Here is a 22,964-nt window from a genome sequence, read left to right as displayed (position 1 = left end):
TAAAGGGACCCAAACGCAGAGTCCACAGACCTGCAGTGATCTTTGTGTTCATGTTTAGTTTTGGCTGAGGTGAGCTTTGGCAGCAGGAAGAAAGAACGTGGTTATCATGCAGAGGCGCTCAGACTGTTATTACTGTATAATAACAGTAAAGCCAGCGTGGAAGCACCATGTAATCTTTCTAACGGCCAGCAGGGAGCGATTACTTGCAAAGATGTCAGCCTATAGAAATCTGCATCGACCTATGAGCTGTTAAGACTTTATGGCCTCAGTCGCTGCTTTTGGGTTTTCTTGAATTTGATGTTTATTTAGTAAATTATGATCCTCGTTAGAAAAACGAGGACAAACAAATGCACCCGGTGAAAAACAGGCCTACTTCATGATTGACAGGTCACTACCTAAAGGGGGTTCAGCGTGACCTCGCCAAAACATTCAGCTCGACATATCAGGACTTAAGGAACAAATGGATGATGTCGACTACATCCATCTTTTACGCACACTTGCGGGCAGAGGTAGAGTTCGTCTGTCTTGGGATGAAATTTGACCGCTTTAAAGATAAGACTGCTGTTATTTATATTGCTTACCCCTCGACAAGCGGTACGCGTCATAACTTCCTGCGCTTTACTGCTGGTTATGATTAGAGACGGCTGGAAATGAGGCTCATAAATATGCAGTTATTTCTTAAAACAGCTGGGCATGTAGTTTTCAGCATACGCTACTCCAAAAGGAGGAGCGGATTTGTTTAGAACTACTTTTCAGACGAGGATTAATACATTCTGTGGGTGTAGCATTATTTTAAAATCCTCAAAAGGTTGAAAATTGTGGCTCACTGGTGTGTTTTAGTTTTTAAATCAACAAAAGTCCCACAAATGACTCAAAAGTGATTTGGTTAGTTCAGATTAATGCTTTTGTCTCCTGTGAGTGATGCAGCACAACAACATGTTTAAGCAGGAAGACTTTGTTGCAGTTTTTTGGGGGGGGTGGGGGATTGTTTTTTTGTGGGGTTTGCTAAGAGAACTTTCAGCGTTTCCGTTCCTGTAGCTGTTCCTGCAGCCTCACCAGCACCTGCCTCAGTAGGTAAATTACTTTATTTTAAACCTTTTAACCGAATTCATTTTGAATCGAAATTGTGAGAGGAAACATCTAAGCAGTGTAAATGTTTTCCTGTTGTCGTTGCTGCAACTGAAACCACGGCACAGCTCGCTCAGATCATAAATAGCAGCAAATAAAACAACATCAATAGAAGGACTTTAATAGAGAACATCACCTCACCGCCTGCTCTGTCAAGAAAACAGATTTGAAATATAAAAATGTAAACAAACTGGAAGTTTGCCAGAGCAGCCATGTCCAGTGAAATTCAACATCTGGGCCTCACGTCTGACTGCTCAGTTCAATTTTAATCAGGCACTGATTGTTACCTAAAAACACACCAACCACAAATCAGCGTTCAGGTCGAGTAAAAAGAATCCCAGTGAAGTATTTTCAGCTTCAGAGCAGTAAAAAAACAGAATGTATTTCACTATTTTTAGCGACACAATGAGTGGCGGTTAGTTTCTGTACCCAAAGTGCAAGAAGCAGCCGAGGTCAGCGTCAGCTCGAGTTTCCCTGCTCGGATCAAATGAAAACTTTATTCTGTAGTGCACAGCAGGGGCATCCCAGAACCTGCTGCCTCAGCTGGCGTTTATACACATTGAATCACAAACATTTCATTCCAGTTCTTTACAAAAACAGTTGTGTTGGCTTTTATTTGCTTCAAACCTCAGACTTCCTCTGCTGTAAATGACTCTAGTCAGAGTTCTGAGGTTAAAGGTTAATCTGAGTCTGACAGGACGATGATCTCATCTGGGTCACACTGTGTCGCCACGTTGACCTGCAATCACACAGACAGCAGCATAAAGTATTTACTCTTCTGGAGAAACACTCGGAGTATCAGCAGAATAAAAACATCTTTAAAAACATGTTGATGCTGTTGACAGACGTACCGGTGTGCCCACATCACATGACCAATTTAAGGTGACGTGGCAACAAGACGCACCCTCGCTGAGCCTCAGTTGTTAACTTGTGTTAAAAGTGAAGACTTCAACTACGTTCCAGTTTTTAGTGTTGAGAGGCCAAATAACACCAGAGTTATGATAATTCACACCATGCTTTTCAACGCCCTTTACTATTCATGGAAAAATTCACCTTGTCAGCCTATCACAAAATTATATGGCAACACACCATTTGGTTGCTTAGTAACAGACAAAAGTTTTGAGAAAATGGCTGCGAGAACAGCAATTTTTGAGATTTGTGGCATTAAGCTCGTTTGGAGTGAAGTGGGGTTTTTTCTGTGTGTCTGTCAAAACAACGACGCAGCTACAGCTGGACAAAAAAAACACCAAAGGCAGCCTTCAATGTAAACACCGTCTCCAGGTGGACAACAGGAGGAGTGATACACATCCTGTTGTCACGCCTGTGATGTGCCCCTCTGTCTTGTGGGCAACAGGAACTAGTTTTCAGAGTGGCACAAATAATTTGTGTGAACAGATACACACTTCTGAATGTAAGTAGTTGGATAAACCTGTTTACAAAATTTGTAAAAGAAAATTTTTTTTTTTTACATGTATGTATATTTAGACTTAAAGCTATAAAAATGATTTGTTAAACATTTAAATATATTTTGCAAAACCTATTTCACTTTTCACCACTTTGAGGTTTTATTTTTGTGTGTTATTTTAGGTCCATTGTGTTGATACAGTTTGTCAAAATGACAAAATAACTGTAAATTCAGACACGTGAGGTGTTTTATTCAAAGTGTCGTCCTCACTGCATCGTTTCTATCCTGAAACTCAGCTCCTCTGGTATGACTCTATTTGCCCCACCTTGTTTTTCTTCGGTGGCGGTGTCGACTGCGAGCTGCTGACCACTTCCTGCGTTGGCGTGTTTGCTCGAGTGGTCTCTGGAGAGTTGTAGCTCACAACGCCCATATCCAGAGGGATGTCCGCATCACTGAGGAGAATGAAAGAGCCAAGATCAACAAACATACAGAGAATAAATGAACCCAGAGAAATAAAACCATGAACTCAAGTTCAAAGAGCTGAAACTACAATTTAAATGAGAGCAGGATTTTCGATAACTGGACATTTTCAAAGAAGTCACACATTTCAATGCAGCCTCGTCTATTAGACACAGTCAGTGAGAGTCTCAGATTATGAAGTGATGAACACAACAGAAATGATGGTAACTCTTGATACAAGCAAGAGAAATGATTTTAGAGCTCGTCTTAGGATACCATTATTAATTTCCAGTTCAACTGTTACCTCACTGGTAATTAAACATGAGTGTTTGCACACTGCCACACTTATTCTGAGGTCAAATCACCACCAAGAAGTTTAATTAAGCCTGAATTTCTCATCCTGACACAAATTTGGTTATTTAATTAAAAACTAGTCAAACCTTTCACATTCTGTTTATTAAAACTATTTAAGTTCATCGTATTCAAAAGGTGAAAGGCCTCAGCGTCCCAGTAGACGCACTGATGGTTTCAAATTGAAAATGCTCCGTTGCGTCGATCTTGAACTATCGTGTTCACGCCGCCCGGCAGAGTGGAAACAAAGCCTCATCAGCTTTTCACGGTGGAGGCGTAAAACTGTTCCTCCTGAGAGCAGCAGGCCTCCATGCTGCTCTCCTACAGTTTTAAATATTACTATAAACACATTATAACACCTGCTTCTGTCTTCTGAACAGTTATAAAAGTTACAAAGCTAAAGAGCATCAAATACATTCACATTGACTTTGAGAAATAAGTCATTATTTGTTTGTTTGTATTATTAATTATCTCACAAACACATTTTCATCGTGGACTCCTGACCTCTCAGCGACAGCCTCACCTGTCGTGGATGATTAGGTTCTTTCTACTCTGCGAGTTCCTTTCCTCCCACTTCCTCTTCTGGCTCCTCGTGGTTCTGGGGCTGGGCGGTGGAGACGTGCCATTGCTTGTCTGCGTGCCGCACCTTTCCACGCCGTCTTCTGGCGATGACGGAGATGCTTTCCCATTGGCTGCTGCTGTGAGGCCCGTTTTGCCTTGGTTGTAGTTTGACAGGACGACTGACTCATGACTGGAAGAATCTGCAGGTTCCTGTAAGCTCTTGTGGTCACCATTCGATAACGGCCTCTGGTCATCAGTCTGCATGGGCTCTGATTGGCTGGGGCTTTCTGCGGGGGAGGGGATATCAGACAGCGGCGAGATCTGGGACTTTGTCTCATCAGAAGCAGGACTCGTAACCTGCTCGTCCTCATCTTTCAAGCTTCCTTCTTCGCCTGCAGAAACGTGTGCAATCTGATCATCGTTCTGATCCTCCTTGTTGGTGCCTTCGCTCGCTTGTTCCACCTCGTTAATGTCGTCTTCCTCGTTGTCTTCTTCATCTAAAGAAAGAAGCAAAAAAGGCACATAAATATTTTCTTCTCTTATCTCTGCCCCCTTCATCTGGTCACAGTTTTTGAAATCTGATAACACTTATTTGACTGTATGAATGTATTCGTTGTTTAAAAGGGAGAAAAAAAACAGACTAAATAACAGCCTAAAGGGAAGAAAAACAGTCTTTAATTGAGCCCAATCTGACGGATGAGTTTAAACATTGTCTGTATGAATTCTCTGTGTGTTTATGAGTCACATTAAATTGTTAATCATTCTGTTCAATGATTAAATCATACGTTACACATTATCAGCACAGTGTGGCTAACCTTAGCAGCAGTCCTAGCGGTGTCTTAAAATCTCAGAAACTCAGTTATGTTTTCATAAAATAAGAATATTTAGATCCTGGTACAGACCGCAGAGGGCAGTTACCTAGATGCAAACTCCTGTGTTCTATACATGCAGCTTTTGTGGTGAACAATGAAATTAGATTTATATCTAATTTGATGCTTGTCAGCCAATATGTTGCTTCAATATAACCACATTTATTTGGTCTAACCTGGTCCATCCTGCTGAGTGCTGGCCTGGATCTCTTCCTCTATGTCTGGATCTGAGGATTCATCATCTTCATCCTCTTCCTCCTCCTCCTCAGACACGCCATTCATCTCTTCAGTTTCCACTTTTTTTCCTGACGTGTGGCCCTGAAACGCAGCAAAGGAAATTAAACAAGATTCAGAACACAAACACATGGTAAAAGGCCTGAACTTGTATAGCGCTTTTCTAGTCCCTAAGGACCCCAAAGCACTTTACACTACATCCAGTCACACACACATTCACACACACATTCACACACTGGTGATGGCAGCTACATTGTAGCCACAGCCACCCTGGGGCGCACTGACAGAGGCGAGGCTGCCGGACACTGGCGCCACCGGGCCCTCTGACCACCACCAGTAGGCAATGGGTGAAGTGTCTTGCCCAAGGACACAACGACAGAGTCGGGGCTCGAACCGGCAACCTTCCGATTACAAGACAAACTGCCAACTCTTGAGGCACGATCGCACAAACAAGCACAAAACTAAAATCTTTTATAGTCTCATAATTTCAGATTAATATGAGACAAAACTTTTGGGATTAAGTGAAACAAATAAACACTCCAGTTTCTTTGTTTTCCCCCAAACACGACTCACAGGTTTATAAATGTTTTTCTTTGTCACATTACAATTTTTCCTCCCCACTATGTATTTTATATTTCTGAGCCAGCAAATTTTACTGACATTGACAATTTTTTTATTTATTAACTCCAACATACCTCATCAGAACATAAATAAATAGAAAAGGTAAAACCTGAGTTAAATTTTTACTTCTTTACTTTGGTACTTTTACAGTCCTGTGTGATTAAAATACTTTCTTCCTCTGCTTTATAAGATTAAACTGTAAAATATATTGCTATTCAATACACAAGATGTACCACAAATTTTGACCTTAATTCTTTTTAAGAAATAAAGCAGACTGATGTTCAATCAATCAATCAAAATTTATTTATATAGCACATTTTTAAGACCAAAGTACACCAAAGTGCTTTCCGGTAAAATCGCAGTACAAATAAAATCACAATAAAATATAAATTACAAATATATAAAATATAAGATAATTACATAATCTAAATACAGAGCCAGATGTAAATTACCCTAATTCGCCTTAAATGCCAGATCAAACAAATACGTTTTTAAACGTGATTTAAAAGACTGAATGGAATCTGACGCGTGAATATGAAGAGGGAGAGTATTCCATAGCCTGGGTGCAGCAACGGCAAAGGCACGGTCTCCTCTGGTCTTCAGCCGAGACCTAGGTTGCACCAAGAGCAGTTGGCCCGATGATCTTAGTGCTCTCTGAGGGCTGTACAGACAGAGGAGATCAGCTAAGTAGTCAGGTGCCATATTGTTTAAAATTTTATAAGTAAACAATAGAATTTTAAAATCAATTCGATATTTGATAGGAAGCCAGTGTAAATTTTTCAGAACAGGGGTGATAGAGTCAAACTTTCTAGTGCCGGTCAAGAGACGTGCTGCGGCATTCTGGACCAGCTGCAGACGCTGCAGAAGAGAAGATTGTAGACCCAAGTAGAGTGAGTTACAATAGTCCAGACTTGACGTAATGAAAGCATGAATGAGTTTCTCCATATCTTTGTGTGGTATGTAGGGTTTAGCCTTAGAGATTAGGCGTAGTTGATGAAAGCTAGTTTTTACCACAGTAGAGACCTGTTTGTCAAGTTTGAAGGAACTATCCATGAAAACTCCAAGATTCCTGGCAGTATCAGTAAGGTAGTTAGCAACAGGCCCAAATGTGTCAGTCAATTGTCCCAGAGGCATATTTCGGTCAACAACAATAATTTCTGTCTTCTTTCCATTTAAAGTAAGAAAGTTACGTGATAACCAGTCCTTGACATCACTCAGACAGTCAAACAGAGGATGTGGTGAGGATAAAGCATCCCCAGTCAGGTGAAGGTAGATTTGAATATCATCAGCGTAACAGTGAAAAGAGACATTGTGTTTTTCAAAAATGGAGCTCAAGGGCAACATATACAGAGAAAACAACACAGGACCCAGTACCGAGCCCTGGGGCACACCACAGCGGAGACGGGCAGAAGAAGAGGAATATTTTCCCATCGTGACGGAGAACGACCTCTCAGAAAAACAGAAAGACATAAAATCTAATGTTTTCACACATAAAAATAAAACCAAACAGCTGTGTGTCAGGTTTATATTGTTGATTGTCATTTATGCTTATAAATATCTACTCATATATGCTTAGAGTTTTATAATCAATGTCATAGTTAATAGTGTTAATAGCTAATAGTCTGCAAAGACTTGTGTGCATTCCAGAGTGCTCTGGCATTCACACCCACATCCTGGGAGCATGGGAGAGGTCGTACCTTCTTTTATTGTTTTGTGGTAGGATAAACGTAGCTATGTCTGTTTTAGTCTAAGTGCCTTTTGTTTAGATGAACTGCTGGACTTCCAGACCAGCAGGTTTAGGGAAGTCGCTTATCGGGTCACACTCTGACCCCACACACACACACTTACACAACGCACAGGCAAGGTACTCTTTGTGTGTAGGTAGACGTCATATGTTAATGAACCTATGTATATTCATGTAACCTCAATAAAAGAGCAGTGTTACGGGGGAGCGGACGAGAGCAACTGGGGTCAAGCGAAGGAACGGCGTTTGTCCAGTTCTCTCCCGTGCACGAGGAACATAAAGAACTTTGCCTACTCGTGTCTTACTTTGCTGTGTAATTAAATTGTCTTCAACGTTCCAGCGAATAGGTTTAAGCTACAAACCTATCACTGTGATGATGTTCCTCTGTTACCTCTTTGTCCTTCCTGTCTTTTTGCAGTCGTTTGCTCCTCTCCTTCTCCTCCGTGTCGTCCTGTTTCACAGCGTACTTCTTGATGACCTCCTCCAGGCTAGTTAGAGCAACTTCTCGGTTCAACCGCAGTTTCTTCAGTAGTGATGGGTCCTTCAGAGCCGGGTCTGTGGCTAAAGAGGGAGGCGGAGAGACAAGAGGATGAGAGCAAAAATGTCAGCAGTGAGGAAATGAAAGTGTGGAGCAAACGTTAAAGTAAATTAATGAACAAATATTCATATTTTAATTCAAATCGACGATCAGATTTGTGAGTAGAAACACTTCAGTGTGCAGTCAGACAGTGAAGCCCCGCACGAGCAGCAGCATTTCTCTTTATTATCTTACCAGGCTTATAGGTGTCGGTGAGGCTAGAGCCAAAGTTGTAGACGAGGTCCAGGTGACGGCGGTCCTGTATGCGGCTCCCGGTCTCTCTGAACGCCTCCTGGGCGATCTGGTTTATATGCTTCCTGGTCAAGCAGAGGTTGTGGCGATCGTTGGCACGCAACACCTGCTGGAGGATGTCCTGGTAATCAGGAGGGTTTTGTCGTACCTCGGGACTGTTGATGAAACGCTCGATCTGACAAAGGGAGGAACACAGAGGACAAAACTCGAATGAAAATATAGCTCCATGAAATTAAATAACCACAGATACAAATCTCTTCTGTGTGATCGCTGTGTGTTTCTGCCAGTTTGTGTTTTATAAAGAACTTCAAATAGTTCAGAAACCTCAGACAGAAACCATTAATAGCAGCAAGAAACCAATAATGTTTTTATGCTTGGTCCTGATCTGTGGCCTAATATCTTTTACACTGATGCTCACAGTTAATGTTAAATTAGAAACCTTATCAGTTTAACCAAGAATATTTTAGCAGTAAATCTGAATTAGTCACGAACTAAAATGTAACCCAAATGTTTCATTAGATTATACGACAGCATCAGACCTGAATTAGAATCAAGTTTAAATGCTACAGAGTTCAGAAGAGCTCAAAATAAACAGCAGTCCTGAGAGCACACAGAGCAGAACAACAAATGTTCAAAGAATGAAGGGAACACTGAATCACTGCAATGTAAGATCAAGTCATTTAAATGAAGGAATATCAATCAGTCCAGATGTGAATCCATTTCAACTGCTTTATTTCAAATGAAAGTGTCAACCGGAGGACTGGAGAGACATCTTTTCAGGCAATCGGAAAAATACTAACGGCCATCAGAGCTCCCACTCAGCCTCCTATTAACTTCACCTATTATAAAAATGTTAAAATCCTACGTCACTGCATTCTTAAGTTATAGCATTCATCCCACTGTCTCCAAAGCACTTGCTCAGTGGGTCACATGATTGTTAGGGTTGTCTGTTGTCTTTGTGATTTGGCGCTGTATAAATAAATCTGCTGAACACGCTGACTGAGATGTGAGGGTTTAGGACGTGGTGCCACAGACCGTCTCCTCATCCCTAATGACTTTTCTCTAGTTTTGCTTTTTGTCACTGGTGGCAGCTTGAAGCAGCACCTTCAGGCTGCACAGGCAGTCCAGCTTCTCCATGATGTCACATCCACACATGCAATCATAAGGAGGTTTGCTTCATCTCCCAGCATAGGTTCAAGTATGGAGGAGATCATGGGAGACGAGCTGTTACATGAGGAGGCCTTAGTGACTTTGTGTTATACCGGGACTATTGGACATCCCCTTGCTTTTTTACTGTCATGTTTTTTCAACAGTGTATAAACACGGCATTGTTTTTGCTGTTTAATGTTTTTTGTTTGATTTTAACATTTCTTTACAGCCCTTTAATCTTCTGCTGATAATGTCTGCATGGAATTTTCTACGAGTAAAGCAGCACATAAACGTGAGCATGCGCAGAGACTGAAGTGTAAAACCAGAGTTAACAGACAAAGTTTAGAACCACAGTCATCATAACTGTATTTGGTTTCAATGAGGCAGTTAATGCAAAAAAAGCCTGGTTCTGTTGCAGATGCGTCAAAATCCACCCCTCGGGTTAGAAAGTAGCCCCAACAACGTGCAGCTCACCCTCCTGTTGATCTCAGGGTAACGAGTGCTTTTGTAGGTGATTCTCTGTTCAATGGCTCGGCCTGTTAGTGTGCTGCAGCCCTTTAGTTCACACAGTTTTTCATAAATCTTCATCATCTGGAAAAAAAGGAGGAGGACACGTGAGGGAGGTGTGAGCAGCTGCCACACAGGCTGTTGTAAACATTTACTTTTTACAGCTTTAATGTCTGTATTAGAGAGTGGAAGCCACCGAGCTGCACCACATTGGAGGCTGACCTTGCGTTTGAGTTTGTGCTCCTGGATGTATAACGAGTCCTCCGCTTCCATGTCAGTGAGACTCAGCTCAGCCTGCTGCAGGCGGCAGATCTCCTCGTTGTACACCTTCAGCAGGTTCTCCAGGTACGCTATCTGAGAGGAACACACAGGACAGACATGAATGATCATTTCCTACAAAAGTGTCAAACCCTTACTGTTGCTGAAAAATAAAAAAGGAGGGATATTTCATTTTTTTAATAGTTTATATTTAATGGCTGCCTTAACCAGTGTGCTTTGATCTGCTTTACTCTTTTTCCCTTTTAAAATGACTGTATTGAAGTAATTTTAAAAACACTGAGGCAAATTGTGCTGTGCAAATAAAACTGTATATATAATATACAGTATACAAATAAAACTTTGATTATAATCCCAAGATTCATTCAACAGCAACACCTAATCCACACTAACCTGCTTCCTGGAGGCTCTTTTAGCTTTTCTCTCCTCTTCTCGGTCTGCCTCTCTGTTCGCTTGCTGTCCTGAGGTGGAAGGCTGCTCTTCATCTGCTGCCGGCTGCACACCTTCTTCCTCCTCGTCCAGGTTACCTTTACTCTTGCTTGTACTTTTGAGCGTGACGGAGGTAGACTGAAGATCACTCGACGTTGAGGTAGAAGGCCCAGGGTCAACCTTGAAGAGGGTTTGCCTCTTCTTGATGGCATGCTGCTTGAGCACAGTACACAGTTCATTGATGTAGACAAATGTCTTAGAGCGGTTGGCCTGAGTGCGAGTCAAACATCGTCCCAAAGTGTTCCTCAACTCCACTGATGACAGGAAGTCCGGGCAGGCCTTTGAGTGCTTTGTCTGGAGGAAGGTCAAGACCTCCGGGCAGTCCTCTGTGAGGGGCCTGCAGTGCTCCACAAACTGGAGGGAAGAAAACAGAAAAAAAGGATGAGATAAAGTAGAAAGTATGACAGATAAGGAACCAAAGAGAACAACAAGGGAGTGAAAAAGACAGATGTTACAAGACTGGTTTCAGTGCTTTTTTAACACAAACACAAATCTGCAGTATAAAGTGGCCCAGGATTGACTTTATAGGGTGTATCTGTATATTTTCAAAAAAGTAGGTAATTTAAATGAGGAAGTTTAGATCTAAAGTTTAATATTACATACATATTTAATGCTAGTGGGTATATCCTCTCACAGTACACTCTCCAACTAAATCAACCTCACCCACCCATCAGTTCATTTCTTAAACAAACACAAAAAACCGTCACTATTAATGAGACTGTCATACAAGCCAAATTAAAAATAATAATAATAATTGAATGTTATTTTTATTATAGTTTTTTCTTCTTTGTTATTTTATTGTTATTTTATTATAGTTGTTGTTTTTTATATATCAAAATGAAATATACAAAAATGGTCTTACCAACTTTCAAATACTAAACGTGTTTTTTTTTAATGACTGTTTTAATAAAATTGTTTTGCACCCAGTGGAGGAGAGCTGTAGGAAGTAATTCGCCTCATGCTGGGATAAACTCCATGGAACAATGTTCTGCAAAACTAGACGGTACTCAGGAATTTGCATTTACTGAATCACTATGAGACAACATATAACAGGTTAAACACCATACAATCCCCTCTTATTCTGAAAGCTGAGTTACTGGTGACCAGCAAGCTGTGGACCTTCCTGTGTTTCCCCTACAGGCAGGCTGGTCAGGCCCCCAGTGTGGTAAAGACCACCAGCTGCAGTCTAGAAGAGTGGAGTTGATCTGCTCAATGAGGAACTAACTGATGACACCACTGAGTTTCCCACAGTATTATTTGGGAAACATGGATCATCTTACTTGTTAATTTGATTTAAAAGTCAACATTTAAATATATCATGTTTCAACAATTAGCCTAAAAACACACAGATAAGATTTTAAGTCAATGTCACCCAGACAGAAAAACTGAGCACTTAGAGCAATCTGAAGTCTGATACACATGAAATACTTCTGCATAAATGTCATTATTTTAAGTTCTGGTCATGAACTTTGGAACATCATATAAACTCACCTCAGTGAACAACTTCTGATTCTCTGCCTGCAGACACTGCGTGGTCTTCTTCGCTGTAGCGAAGGGTGACTGGGTAATGTGTGTGGGCACTGGCAGCTGAGCTTTGAGCGGCGAGACATTTTTGGCTTGAAGGTCAGGGCTTGATTTGGAGGCAGAGGAGGAGGGCTGAGGACTCTCTTCTTCTTCGCCTTCCTCATCAAGCACAATGATTTTATCTGCCATCGAGGCAGGAGCCACCGCCATTCAAAACGCCGGCTTTCTAAAATACAAACAGGCAGAATGAGACCAGAACAGGATGACACACAAGCATCAGAACTTCAGTGTTTTCATGATCTGTACAATATTTACATTGGCACAAAAAAAGGTGACAAATTCTGGCCATGTGGGCACTTCTGATTATTTAAATACCAAAGCAGGGACCTGCTCTGTGAACAGAGTTCAACAAACCCAGGATATTTTTATCTGGTTTCAAAGAGAACCAGTTTCAGGTCATATTCACATGAAAGATCTGAAACATAGACAAGTCTAATGACTGCAGAGTGGCTACCTTTACAAACTATGATGTCAGAACACAAAATGAAGAGTAACACACAGTAAGGCTGAAAGCACCACAGCTGCCAGATGAAATTACTGTGTGTCTGTACGAGGAAATGTTTCAAAAGTGCTACATTAATGTGTGGAAAAGTCCTCCAATGTCAAAAAAGTCAATTTAAAGTCAGGAATGAAAGCTGAACACATGCATTTGTGCGCATTAACAAAGCTGTCACTTTCACAGCTCCACCATAAAGACACAGGAGGATCTGAAGTATAATTACAATTTTTTAGTTTGTAAAATAAACACTATAGTGTGCAGATGTGTGTGAGACAGTTTCAGCTGCACCCACATATAAAGGAATGAAATAATTTAAACATTGCTTGCAGTGAAAAGGGAAAAAGCAGGAATAAAGGTGAGTATAAAAATCCATATTTTTTACTGATGCTCACCAGGGCATCAGAATGATGGTCGGTTTGATTGGTCAGTAGGTAATGGCTTTATACATGTATGCTACTCTTCTTTAACACAACCTACTGTGGATCAGCATAGTTACCTGATAATAGATGAAGCACCTCTGGATTAAAAAAACAGTTTAATCTGAGCAAATAGCTTCCTAAAACAGGGGCATGATCACTCAAATTCCCAAGCTGGGTAATGGATTTCTGGAATAACTGCTAAAATACATTCTGTGGCCCTCAGAAGTCTTAGAAGTCTCCAAAGTCATGTCAGTTGACTGCTTTCAACAATGTCCCGTTGCCTAGACAATTCACCTGAGGATGTGTGAACCTGTGATTTGCATGCCACCATTTTCTATCATCAGTTAAACTTCAATAACTGGAAGGCAGGCTCCTGCGTCCATATTACAGCATTAACACAGAAGCATCGACAGTTTGTGAATTTGATGCTTCATTTAGGGCTACAGAAGCCGGCTGATCAGTGTTATCGTTCCGCTGTGTTTACTCGGAAAATAGGAAAACAAACAGGGGATAGCAGTTTCCAAACACATGAAAGTGAAACTAATCACGATGACACAGACAGCACATTACAGGTGGAAAACTTAAGACAAAAGGTTAAATAAAGCACGCCCACGCACACCGTAATAATGCGACAGTAGGATACACACCGACCTGTTCTTTACGAGCCGCTGGAGTTGACAACGAAACAAGAAAACGTTGCACCGCCGCAGGACATCACAACACTCCAGTTACTTAGCTGACGTTAGCTCTGGAGGCTAGTTAGCATTCGGACTTTTCTAAGTAAAAAAATAACCTGCCAGAAAAAAAGTCGAGTTACGCTCTCATCGCCTCGTGAACCGGGTAAACAAACCCGAGATAACCTCTAATCTCGTTCGTTTTTATCAGACTGGATCTTCTTCATCAAAACAATGCCCCTTCACTTAGCTGTGCTATCGAGTCGAGATCGAAAATGTACCCGCTAAACTCCGCTCAACATCAACGCCTCTGATTGGACGACAGATTCGTGACGATGAGTAATGCCATTTCCCATTGGACAGCTGCTGACGTGTACCGTTGATGTCAATTTTTATTACTATTATTATTATTTCTTTGAATGTACCTAATTGACTTTATAAAGCTTCTTTAATTGTTTTACATTTAGTACTTTTATATTTTGAACTTTTATCAGATTTACCGTTATTTTGTGTTTAAGTTCAATGTGAGATTCAGAATGGTGAGGAAAGATGGTTTAAGCTACTTTCGACGTCGTAGGGGGTTATAGCCAGTCTGACTCTGAATATTTTAGAAAATGCTGATCTGCTTGGATTTTACCACACTACTTTACCAAACTACACAGCAGAAGATTGGAAAAACGTTTTCTGCTCTGACAAGTCTTGATTTGTGCTGTAACATTCAGATGGTAGGATCAGAATTTAGAGTAAACAACATCAAAGTATGGATCATCCTGTCTGTCTACAGTTCGGGCTGGTGATGGGGTATAATTTTCCTGATGAACCTCAGGCCCCTTGTTACAAAGTATTGTTTAGACACCATAGGCTCCCTGAGTATTGTTGCTAACCATGTCCATCCCTTTGTTACCAGTGTACCCATTTTTAAATGGCTGGTTCCAGCAGACTTATGCACTATGTCATAAAGCTCAAAACATTGCAAACTGGTTTCTTGTACATGAGGATAAGTTTACTGTACATGAATGGCCTCCACAGTCACCAAGTTGCAATCGAATAGAGCAATTCTGGGATGTAGCAGAACGAGAGAGACATGCCATGGAAACTGTGTGATTCTAAATGTAAATATGGACCAGAATCTCCAAAGAATATTTGCAGCACCTTATTGAATCTATTCCATGTAGAATTAAAGCAGCTCTGAGGACAAAAAAGTATTTAACCCAGTATTATTAAGGTGTACCTAATGAAGTGACCAGTAAGTGTGAGTGAATGTGTGGTTTAAAGCGTGTATAAGAGCAGAGTGTTAAACAAGAAGAGGACTTATTTGGTGTGTTTCAAGAGATTTTTTTTTATTTAATTAAAATTCAGAGTCCATTTAAATCATTTGCTAATTTAAAATCTTCCTTACAGCAGAATTTTGTGCTCTGTTTGTAAAATCTCCATTTCAGTCACAGGTTTAATGTTTATTATCCCGGGCAAGCATGTGATGAAGAAAAAGACAAACACACCTAAAAATAATATGAAAACAGAAATACAATCTCCATATTTACAAAAATAACAAAAATAAGACGGACAATTTGAACAGTCTATTATTATTATTATAAATATTATTTTTAAAATAATGAGTCTATTATTAGTTGAATTATTTTTACTTAATTAAAACAGCATTTCCTTTTCTTTATAAACCAACAAATACAGTCCGATCTCTGGTTCCAAAAAGCGTGAGTTAATGAGGTTTTTAGACAGACGGGAACATCGAATGGAAGGATTAACCTTTAAAAAACAGAAGCTGATGTTTCAACACATCCCTCCCAACTTCCTCTCATTGTTTTTCTTTCCAGTGTTTGTGACGACATATAAACCATAAACAGAGGAAGGCAAAACCACACAGCTCTATAAAGAAAGATTAAAGAAACATCACAAGAAACGTGTTTGAACTGAGCGTCTTCGAGATATCCCTGTCCCTTTCTAAAGAACAAAAAGTTGAATCCAAACATTTTATAATAAACAAATTTGATAAAAACAAGCATAAAACATACAAGTTTACCTTCAAACCAGAGCAGTAAAAAAAACAAAAGAAAAAGAAAAAATCTGTCCCATGAACATGTGGAAAGCCCCTCCTGAAATCCCATCAAACATATCGAGTGGATCAATGCCACTGATGGTCAGTTGCCTTCTTTCATCTTCACTTCTCTTTCTGTGATGGGAAAAAATTGTAAAATTAAATTCAAAGGAAACACCAAGAAGCACCACGTCCAGGGTGATGAAACATACAGTAGGTAAATAAGTTAATAAGAGATTTCTGTAAACACATTTATATGTTTGTCTGCAGTAAATATTACAGTGACATTACCTTATCTTGTTTATCAGCCTCAGCTGAGCCTGTTTACAGAGAAAATACAAATGAAAAAAACAAAAAGTCAGACACAGAGTTTAATAAACATCTTACTTTTTGAAACATATTACTCATTCTTTTTTATTTGATCCAAAAGGTGACAAGATTTTCTCCAGCTTGAAATGATTAAAAAAACCTTCAATACACATTAAAACTGTTGGACGATATTTTTGCGTCAATATTTGCTACCTGAGCTGGTAAATGTCCACGAGACAAACTTGATGAGCCCATAAAGCACCAGCGCCACGCCGACCATCGCCATAGAGTCCTCGATGGACGGAGAACTGAAACCTGAAAAGGAAAAAAGATCGTTAGGATTCATCTGATCTGAACAGGTTTGTCAGTTAAATTATTATTACAGTACTGTGGAAACATTTTAGGCAGGTGTGAAAAAATGCTGTAAACAAAGATGCTTTTGAAAAATATAAATGATTGTTTATTTGCCCCAAATGTATTCTGCAGCAGGACAATGACCCCAAACATGGAGCCAAAGTCATTAAGAACCATCTTCAGTGTAAAGAAGAACAAGAAGTGCTGGAAGTGATGGTCCGGTCCCCACAGAGCCCTGATAGCAACATACTCAGGTGTGTCTGGGATTACATGAAGATACAGAGAGATGTGAGGAAGCCAACATCCACAGAAGATCGGTGGTTAGTTCTCCAAGATGTTTGGAACAACCTACCAGCCGAGTTCCTTCAAAAACTGTGCAAGTGTAGAAGAAGGCAAAGGTGATTTGATTTAAATTTCTCTTTTGTTCATTCACTGCATTTCGTTGATTGATAAAAATAGATAATTATCACTTTTTTAAAAGCATTCTTTGTTTACAGCTGCCTAAAACGTTTGCACAGTATTATATATACTTCAATATTAAACCTTTAAGAGTTATTTCACCAACCGAGTCATTTCAGGTACTAACAGGAGTCAATTTTTAATGGCTCTCATGGTGTTTATCATATCTGTGCTGCTTCATTCATCTATAACAGATATACTAAAATGTTCTAATGCCATTAAATATTACTTAAATGCAACAGTTCAGGTTAGTCTGAAGGTTTGTGATGCAGTAAATCTTTTTAGAAATAAAATATCACAGTGGGTCATAAATGGTACCACATGGTTACTTTGTGATTAACAAAATCAAACTGTTTTAAATCCAGAAGCTGGTGATTCAAACTGTTTACTTAAATCTAAGAATGTGTCAAACTACGATAACTCAAAAGTTATCCAGGTAAACGTGTTTCAAGATTAGTTAAATATTTAGTCATTTATATGTGATACTAACCTAATAAGCCGCATTAAAAGGAAAGTGTTATGTTAGTGGTAATATCTTTTCTTATATCAGTTTCACTTCTATACTATTCTACCTTTCTTTTCTCTATTTCATCATTAGTACCTTCTCCAACTGTATAAAAACTGCTTTAACTCAACATAACCGGAAGGTCGGAAGGTCGCCGGTTCGATCCCAGGGCTCTCTGTCCTGGTCGTTGTGTCCCTGGGCAAGACACTTTACCCTACTTGCCTACTGGTCTTGGCCAGAGGGGCCGATGGCGCGATATGGCAGCCTCGCTTCTGTCAGTCTGCCCCAGGGCAGCTGTGGCTACAACTGTAGCTTGCCTCCACCAGTGTATGAATGTGAGAGTGAATGAATAGTGGCATTGTAAAGCGCTTTGGGTGCCTTGAAAAGCGCTATATAAATCCAATCCATTATTATTATTATTATTATAAACTGAGCTGTTTGCTTGCGTGTCTTCCAGGTTTGCTTCACATTACCGATGACATTGAGGGTCACGCTGGTCCGTCTCGTGCCTCCAGCGTGGGCGGCCACACAGGTGAGCTCCCCTCCTCTGCCCAGGTCCAGCTTAGAGGTGTCGATCTCGAGCCGGGAGGTCTGGCTGAAGGTGCGGTCCCAGGCCTGCCTGTGGCCCGTTACGCTGAATGAATCCAGGGTCTTGGACTTCCCGTCGGCACCTTTAATCTCCCAGCTGAACTCCACGGGGAGGGGCGCAAAGCCGGACGCTTCACACTGGACGTTTATAGTCTGACCTGGAACAGCGAGGGGCAGGGTGGAGGGGTGGATGGAGAGGGATGGCGGTTCTGGGTGGAGAGAGGAGCAGAAAAACAAGATGAGGTTAAAAGTTAAATCTGGAGTTTTTACAGAGCTGAGTGTTTATTTTAAACACATCTGCTTATTTCAGTGAGGCAAACACGTGCACAATGCTCCAGAAATACATTTTCCTCACCTTCAATCTCAAGGTCCAGCGCCACCTGAGCGAGCAGGTGTGGCAGATACACCGTGCAGATGTACGTCCCAGAGTGAAGCACTTTAGCCTCCTGCAGGAGCAGGGATGCATTTCCTTTCTCGTGCAAAGCATCAAAGTCCAGCGTGGCTCCTTCTTCCTGCGTGTCGGCGAGGCGGTCAGTCTTCCCGTCGTAAGCCAGAATCAGCCGTCCGCGGCCTCTGAACTGGTACCGCCATTCGACGGCGAATCCAGCCCCATACAGAGGAGAGGAAGGGTTGATCCAAAAGCCGCAGTCCAGCTGCACGGGCTCCCCGAGTCTGGACTTTACTGAGACCGTTTTAGTCGTCACGCTCAGGATCACTGAGGAAACAGAGTCAGACCGACACACGTGAGATAATAAACTTTTATAATTGTCGGCCAATCAATTTTTTGATCTGTGAACCCCCACATATAAATGTGTTGGGTTAAAATCAAATCTTTACCACTGTGCTCTTTAGATCCTGTGGGGGCGCGGGTGATAGTAGAGATGCCCAGCTGTTCGTTGAGGCCCTGAAATGCAGATGAAAACCACTCAGCCTGCAGGTACACGGGGCTGAGGCCAGACTCTGTGAGCGAGGAAACCCAGTCCAGGCTGGAGGGCTGCGGCAGGAAGGGGTTGATCTCACACTGGGGCTTCGTCACAGAGCCTCTGGGAGGGTTGAGCGAGCGGTGGCAGAGGGTGCCAGCCGGGTCTGAGAAACAGGAGTCAAAGGTCACGATTATACAACATGTAAGATGTCTGAGACACTCGATCTGTTTATAAATAAAAGAAAATAAGATGAACAGCTGTGTATAAATAATTTTAAGTGAATAATTTAACCCACAAAGTAACACAGTTTGCGGAATTACAATTTTTACCTAATTTTATTTTCTTCTTTTGCTTTTCATTTTATATTTTTTGTATAGTTTTTGTACATGTTGCTCAGTATTACTTATTCAGAGGCCCACATGGGACAGATATGGCAAATTATTTTATGCTGTAAACGTTGTGGAGGGTGGTTTGTGTTACATACCTGCCCCTAAACAAATATGCCTTTAAACCTACACATGTGAAAATACATAACAAATAAATCTTAAAAAGAGATGCTTTGTCCAATGATGGAATCCATAAAAATACAAAAAGAAAAATATAGAAACATGCAGAGCTGCTATGAATACATGTTTAGATTTATTATCTAAATTGTTATGTAATCATAATATTTACATAATATTCTCAAAGAGAAATGATGATGGAGTCAAACTAACAACCTAGGAAATACATGTTTTCCAGACTAATGTGCTAAATACACACTTTATGTGCAGTAACTTTTAAACACCAGGACATTTTCGTGACTAAAACGAGCAGCTGGGATTTTTTATAGAAGAACATTTGATCTATATGTTTCTTACACACTGCCAGACAAAGAAAGTCACCACCTGGACTTCACTAAGGAAACAGGTAAGAGCCTTCCCCTGTACTGGAGGTTTGGCGACCCTGTGTGTTCACGAATATGAGGTCAGTTGATCACCTGACTATTATTGAATAGTCAGGTGATCAACCCATCAGTGGGATTTTTGCTGTGTCAAAATGAAGGAATGGAGCCATCATAGATGATGAAATGTTAGTGTGACTGTTTCGGCCGAACCATTTCATTTATTTTCAACAGATCATCTAAAATGTTCTCATGTAAATAATTATGGTTTTCAATCATTTTTATGCCTAATGGACTTCTTTCTGTTAACTGAGCTAATTTTATTGTCATGTTGGACGTTAAGTATCTGCCTCAGGCTTTAGCCGCGGTAAAATCTGCTAGCCATGGTTCAGACACTCAATCAGATGTAAATGCATCCAGATAAGAGAGAGGAGAAGAAAAAGTGGACGTAAACTCTGATAAAATATGACTTTTATCGAGCTGCAGAACTTATTTAACTAAGCTGGATTGTATTTTACTCATTACCGATCACAGAGTAGACTCTTTCAGGGTTGATGTCTTTAGGAGCGCGCTGGGACTCGTCATTCTGGCCGTCTGCTTCGGTTCTGATGTGAAGGAGGGATTTTTCTTGGGTCGTAGCTCCAGTTAAACCTCCTCCTCGTCCCGCCTTCTCCTGCACAAACCAGCACTCCAACACTGGACAGCTGCTGCTGCAGGCTTCAGACAAAAGTTTAACAGGAGATTAATGGGTAGTGAAAACTTTGTAAATATCAGACCACATTATATTATGCCATTATGTTTCCCGACATCATCCACTCAGAAAAGTATTGTTGTGCAAACTGTCTTTTCAAGCTCAACCAATAAACAAGGCACTTATAGGAATTATTATTGAAACAGAAAGTTAAACTCACTCGGGGTTTCACGCAGAACTCCATATTAAAAACGTATTAAATTTATGTTATTTTTGTTAAACGTAATCATGCATACACCTATAATATTCACTTACATGTTTTAAGACTCATTTGGGCTTTATTTTAAATTCGGCTTGTAAAAGGGTCATCAAATATGAACTTTACTATGTTTGCTCAGAGTTAAACTTGACGTTATTGTCCAAGTTTTTTTGACATTTTCAACCAGCTGTTTTGCAACTTTTATATGTTATTGAACAGATAGAGGACTTCCATGCATATAAAAAAGGTTTTTCTTACATGTACGGTTTATAATATTAGTAACACAGCATGCATAGATGTATTTTTGTCTGTCAGACCAGCAGAGCAACAATGAGCTCGACTAGCTTACCTTGAATAAAGCAGGTAACGGCGATCAGAGACAGTTTATAGATGTTAGATAATTCCGTCATGTTTATCCGTGTTTCCTCACAGACAGGTCCCCTCGTTTAGCTGCAATCAAACGGACTAAACAAGGTTTAGTTGGCTGGTTTTCCCCTTCAAGTCCGAGATCAAGTTCAGTTTCACTTTCACATACAGACGAGTCCGACAGTTATCCAGAAAAAACACAAAAACACGCCATAAGTTTATAATATATCAGTATTAGCTGACATAAGAGTGAATGTGTATCTGAAAAATTAAAGTACCCGGAAGCCTAAAAACAAAGATTTTACAGTAGCTTAGAAGAATACGTCTTCAAAATTGCATTCAGGAGTACTGCCATCCCGCCGCTAGATGGAGCCCTCTGACTAAAAATTAACCAAAGGCAAATTGTGGAGTAACTTGCTACGTCAGTGGCAGCAAGGCATCAGAAAGATAACCCAGTCTGAGGGCAGGGGTCAGATGAGGACAAGAGAAACAGAAAAAATTAAAAGTCTTAAATCTAAACATACAACCTTTGTTTTTATATTGTAAAAGCAGCACACTGAGTGTATAAGCCTTGGTTTTAGTAATAGAAGTTCTTTTTTTTTATTTATGTTTTTTAATGCATACAGAATTCATCATAAATTACTTCTCTGTATGAGTTTAGTAACTTGTTCTTTACAGATTAGAAGTTAGCTGTACACTTTATTTTTAAATGTATGTCCTTCTGACCTGTCTAAAATGTTGATGTTAATAATTCATTGTTTGTCAATTGATTGTTTCACTTCTTTATTTTTGCAGGAACGTTGCAGAACAAGTCAGACAAGAAGCCTTAACGTCCTGGCACATATATTAGATAACAGCCTATTCTTTGTTCTCCGTTTGTGCGCCAACGCTTGCAAATCAAACCAGATCGGGTGTCATAAACACAAAAACGAAACTTAACAGAGTGATCACGTGGTTTCACAGAAAGCAGTGGACATGGAGTGCCGTTTGAGTCCAGTGGTGGCGCTCTAACACTGTGACTGACCTTTCTGTAAAACACCAACAGAATTAGTGAGGCTTGCCACTGTAGCTTTAACTGATGTGATTTCCTCATTGTTTGTATCCAAGTCACACCAGAAAAGCCGCAGCAGGGTTTGTTTGATAGACACAAGGAAACAGATGACAACATATGTGTTACCTGTGATTATAGAAGAATTAAAAGCTCCTAATCAAAAGATGGTCAAGCTATGTAACTTGGAGCATGTAGAGCATAGATATCATACATATAAAGATTTCCATTTGTATGAAATAACTACATTTAAGGATAAAATAAGAGTGAATGACAGTTGGTTGTCTATTTGCCATTTAAATACACAAAGAGAAGAGACTGCAGAGGTGCTTTCAGAGTAAAGTCTTCTGTGACAACATGATTCATTTTCCTAACAAATGAGGCACCAATTCAGGAGAAATAAACAGGCTTTCGTTTGTATAAGATTTATTGCCAAGAAACATTGTTACAACAAAGAAATAATTGAACAAAAACAATTCCTTACATCTTCATCTGAGTTTACTTCCTCACACTTTGCAAACATAACAAATGCGGACAAATTAACAGATTAAACATCAAACCTGGATTATACAAGTACTCACTTTGTTCGTTTAAAAAATTTAAATCTTTTCTGCTTTAATTTTAAATTGAAAAAAATATTACAGTATTAGCATGGTGCTATCATGTCTCTCATCCTCTGGTTTTATCTGCTGAAAAACTTGGTCTGTCATATATGTAGGTGTTTGACA

General features: G+C 40.2%; 2 protein-coding genes and 1 long non-coding RNA gene across 5 annotated transcripts; 1 reads left to right on the top strand and 2 right to left on the bottom strand.

Annotated features, from left to right (window-relative positions):
• Positions 1-585: 585 nt before the first annotated feature.
• daxx (death-domain associated protein) lies at positions 586-14,104 on the bottom strand. Of its 2 annotated transcripts, none has more exons than XM_086279602.1 (11): positions 13,772-14,104; positions 12,114-12,372; positions 10,527-10,976; positions 10,080-10,211; positions 9,825-9,941; positions 8,145-8,376; positions 7,764-7,933; positions 4,950-5,091; positions 3,867-4,401; positions 2,859-2,985; positions 586-1,867 (listed from the first exon to the last, which is right to left on the bottom strand). In XM_086279602.1, the coding sequence occupies exons 2-11, from the start codon at positions 12,354-12,356 to the stop codon at positions 1,808-1,810; spliced, it is 2,208 nt and encodes a 735-aa protein (XP_086135728.1). In that variant the 5' UTR covers positions 12,357-12,372; positions 13,772-14,104; the 3' UTR covers positions 586-1,807. The 2 variants fall into 2 exon arrangements, with proteins under 2 accessions (XP_086135728.1, XP_086135727.1); XM_086279601.1 differs by having other exon boundaries at positions 13,776-14,104.
• Positions 14,105-15,101: 997 nt separating this feature from the next.
• LOC147303392 (tapasin-like) lies at positions 15,102-21,563 on the bottom strand. The gene is made up of 8 exons (XM_086280668.1): positions 21,172-21,563; positions 20,398-20,589; positions 18,904-19,152; positions 18,422-18,781; positions 17,952-18,275; positions 16,374-16,475; positions 16,143-16,171; positions 15,102-15,986 (listed from the first exon to the last, which is right to left on the bottom strand). Exons 1-8 carry the CDS (start codon positions 21,230-21,232, stop codon positions 15,975-15,977), a joined length of 1,329 nt encoding a protein of 442 aa, XP_086136794.1. The 5' UTR covers positions 21,233-21,563; the 3' UTR covers positions 15,102-15,974.
• LOC147303393 (uncharacterized) lies at positions 15,123-18,803 on the top strand. Of its 2 annotated transcripts, none has more exons than XR_015126904.1 (3): positions 15,123-16,519; positions 16,650-16,912; positions 17,936-18,803. It is a non-coding gene; the product is annotated as an uncharacterized LOC147303393 (long non-coding RNA). The 2 variants fall into 2 exon arrangements; XR_015126903.1 differs by having other exon boundaries at positions 16,647-16,912.
• Positions 21,564-22,964: the final 1,401 nt, after the last annotated feature.

The sequence above is a fragment of the Aulonocara sp. 'chitande type north' Nkhata Bay genome, linkage group LG22 (assembly GCF_057382095.1).
Source record: "Aulonocara sp. 'chitande type north' Nkhata Bay isolate Kocher_YH1m ecotype deep benthic linkage group LG22, A_spYH_male_GT1.1, whole genome shotgun sequence".
NCBI classification, from domain to species: domain Eukaryota; kingdom Metazoa; phylum Chordata; class Actinopteri; order Cichliformes; family Cichlidae; genus Aulonocara; species Aulonocara sp. 'chitande type north' Nkhata Bay.
This window is presented reverse-complemented; position numbering and strand designations above follow the sequence as displayed.

Excerpts from the sequence above, each read along its gene's own strand:
- daxx (XM_086279602.1), bottom strand. The coding sequence starts at position 12,356 with ATGGCGGTGGCTCCTGCCTCGATGGCAGATAAAATCATTGTGCTTGAT. Across the intron at positions 7,934-8,144 it reads CACCGACACCTATAAGCCTG|CCACAGACCCGGCTCTGAAG; the intron begins GTAAGATAATAA and ends CTCCCTCTTTAG. Across the intron at positions 4,402-4,949 it reads CACTCAGCAGGATGGACCAG|ATGAAGAAGACAACGAGGAA; the intron begins GTTAGACCAAAT and ends TTCTTTCTTTAG.
- LOC147303392 (XM_086280668.1), bottom strand. The coding sequence starts at position 21,232 with ATGACGGAATTATCTAACATCTATAAACTGTCTCTGATCGCCGTTACC. Across the intron at positions 18,782-18,903 it reads AGGATCTAAAGAGCACAGTG|TGATCCTGAGCGTGACGACT; the intron begins GTAAAGATTTGA and ends CTGTTTCCTCAG. Across the intron at positions 16,476-17,951 it reads CGTGACCCTCAATGTCATCG|GTTTCAGTTCTCCGTCCATC; the intron begins GTAATGTGAAGC and ends TTTCCTTTTCAG.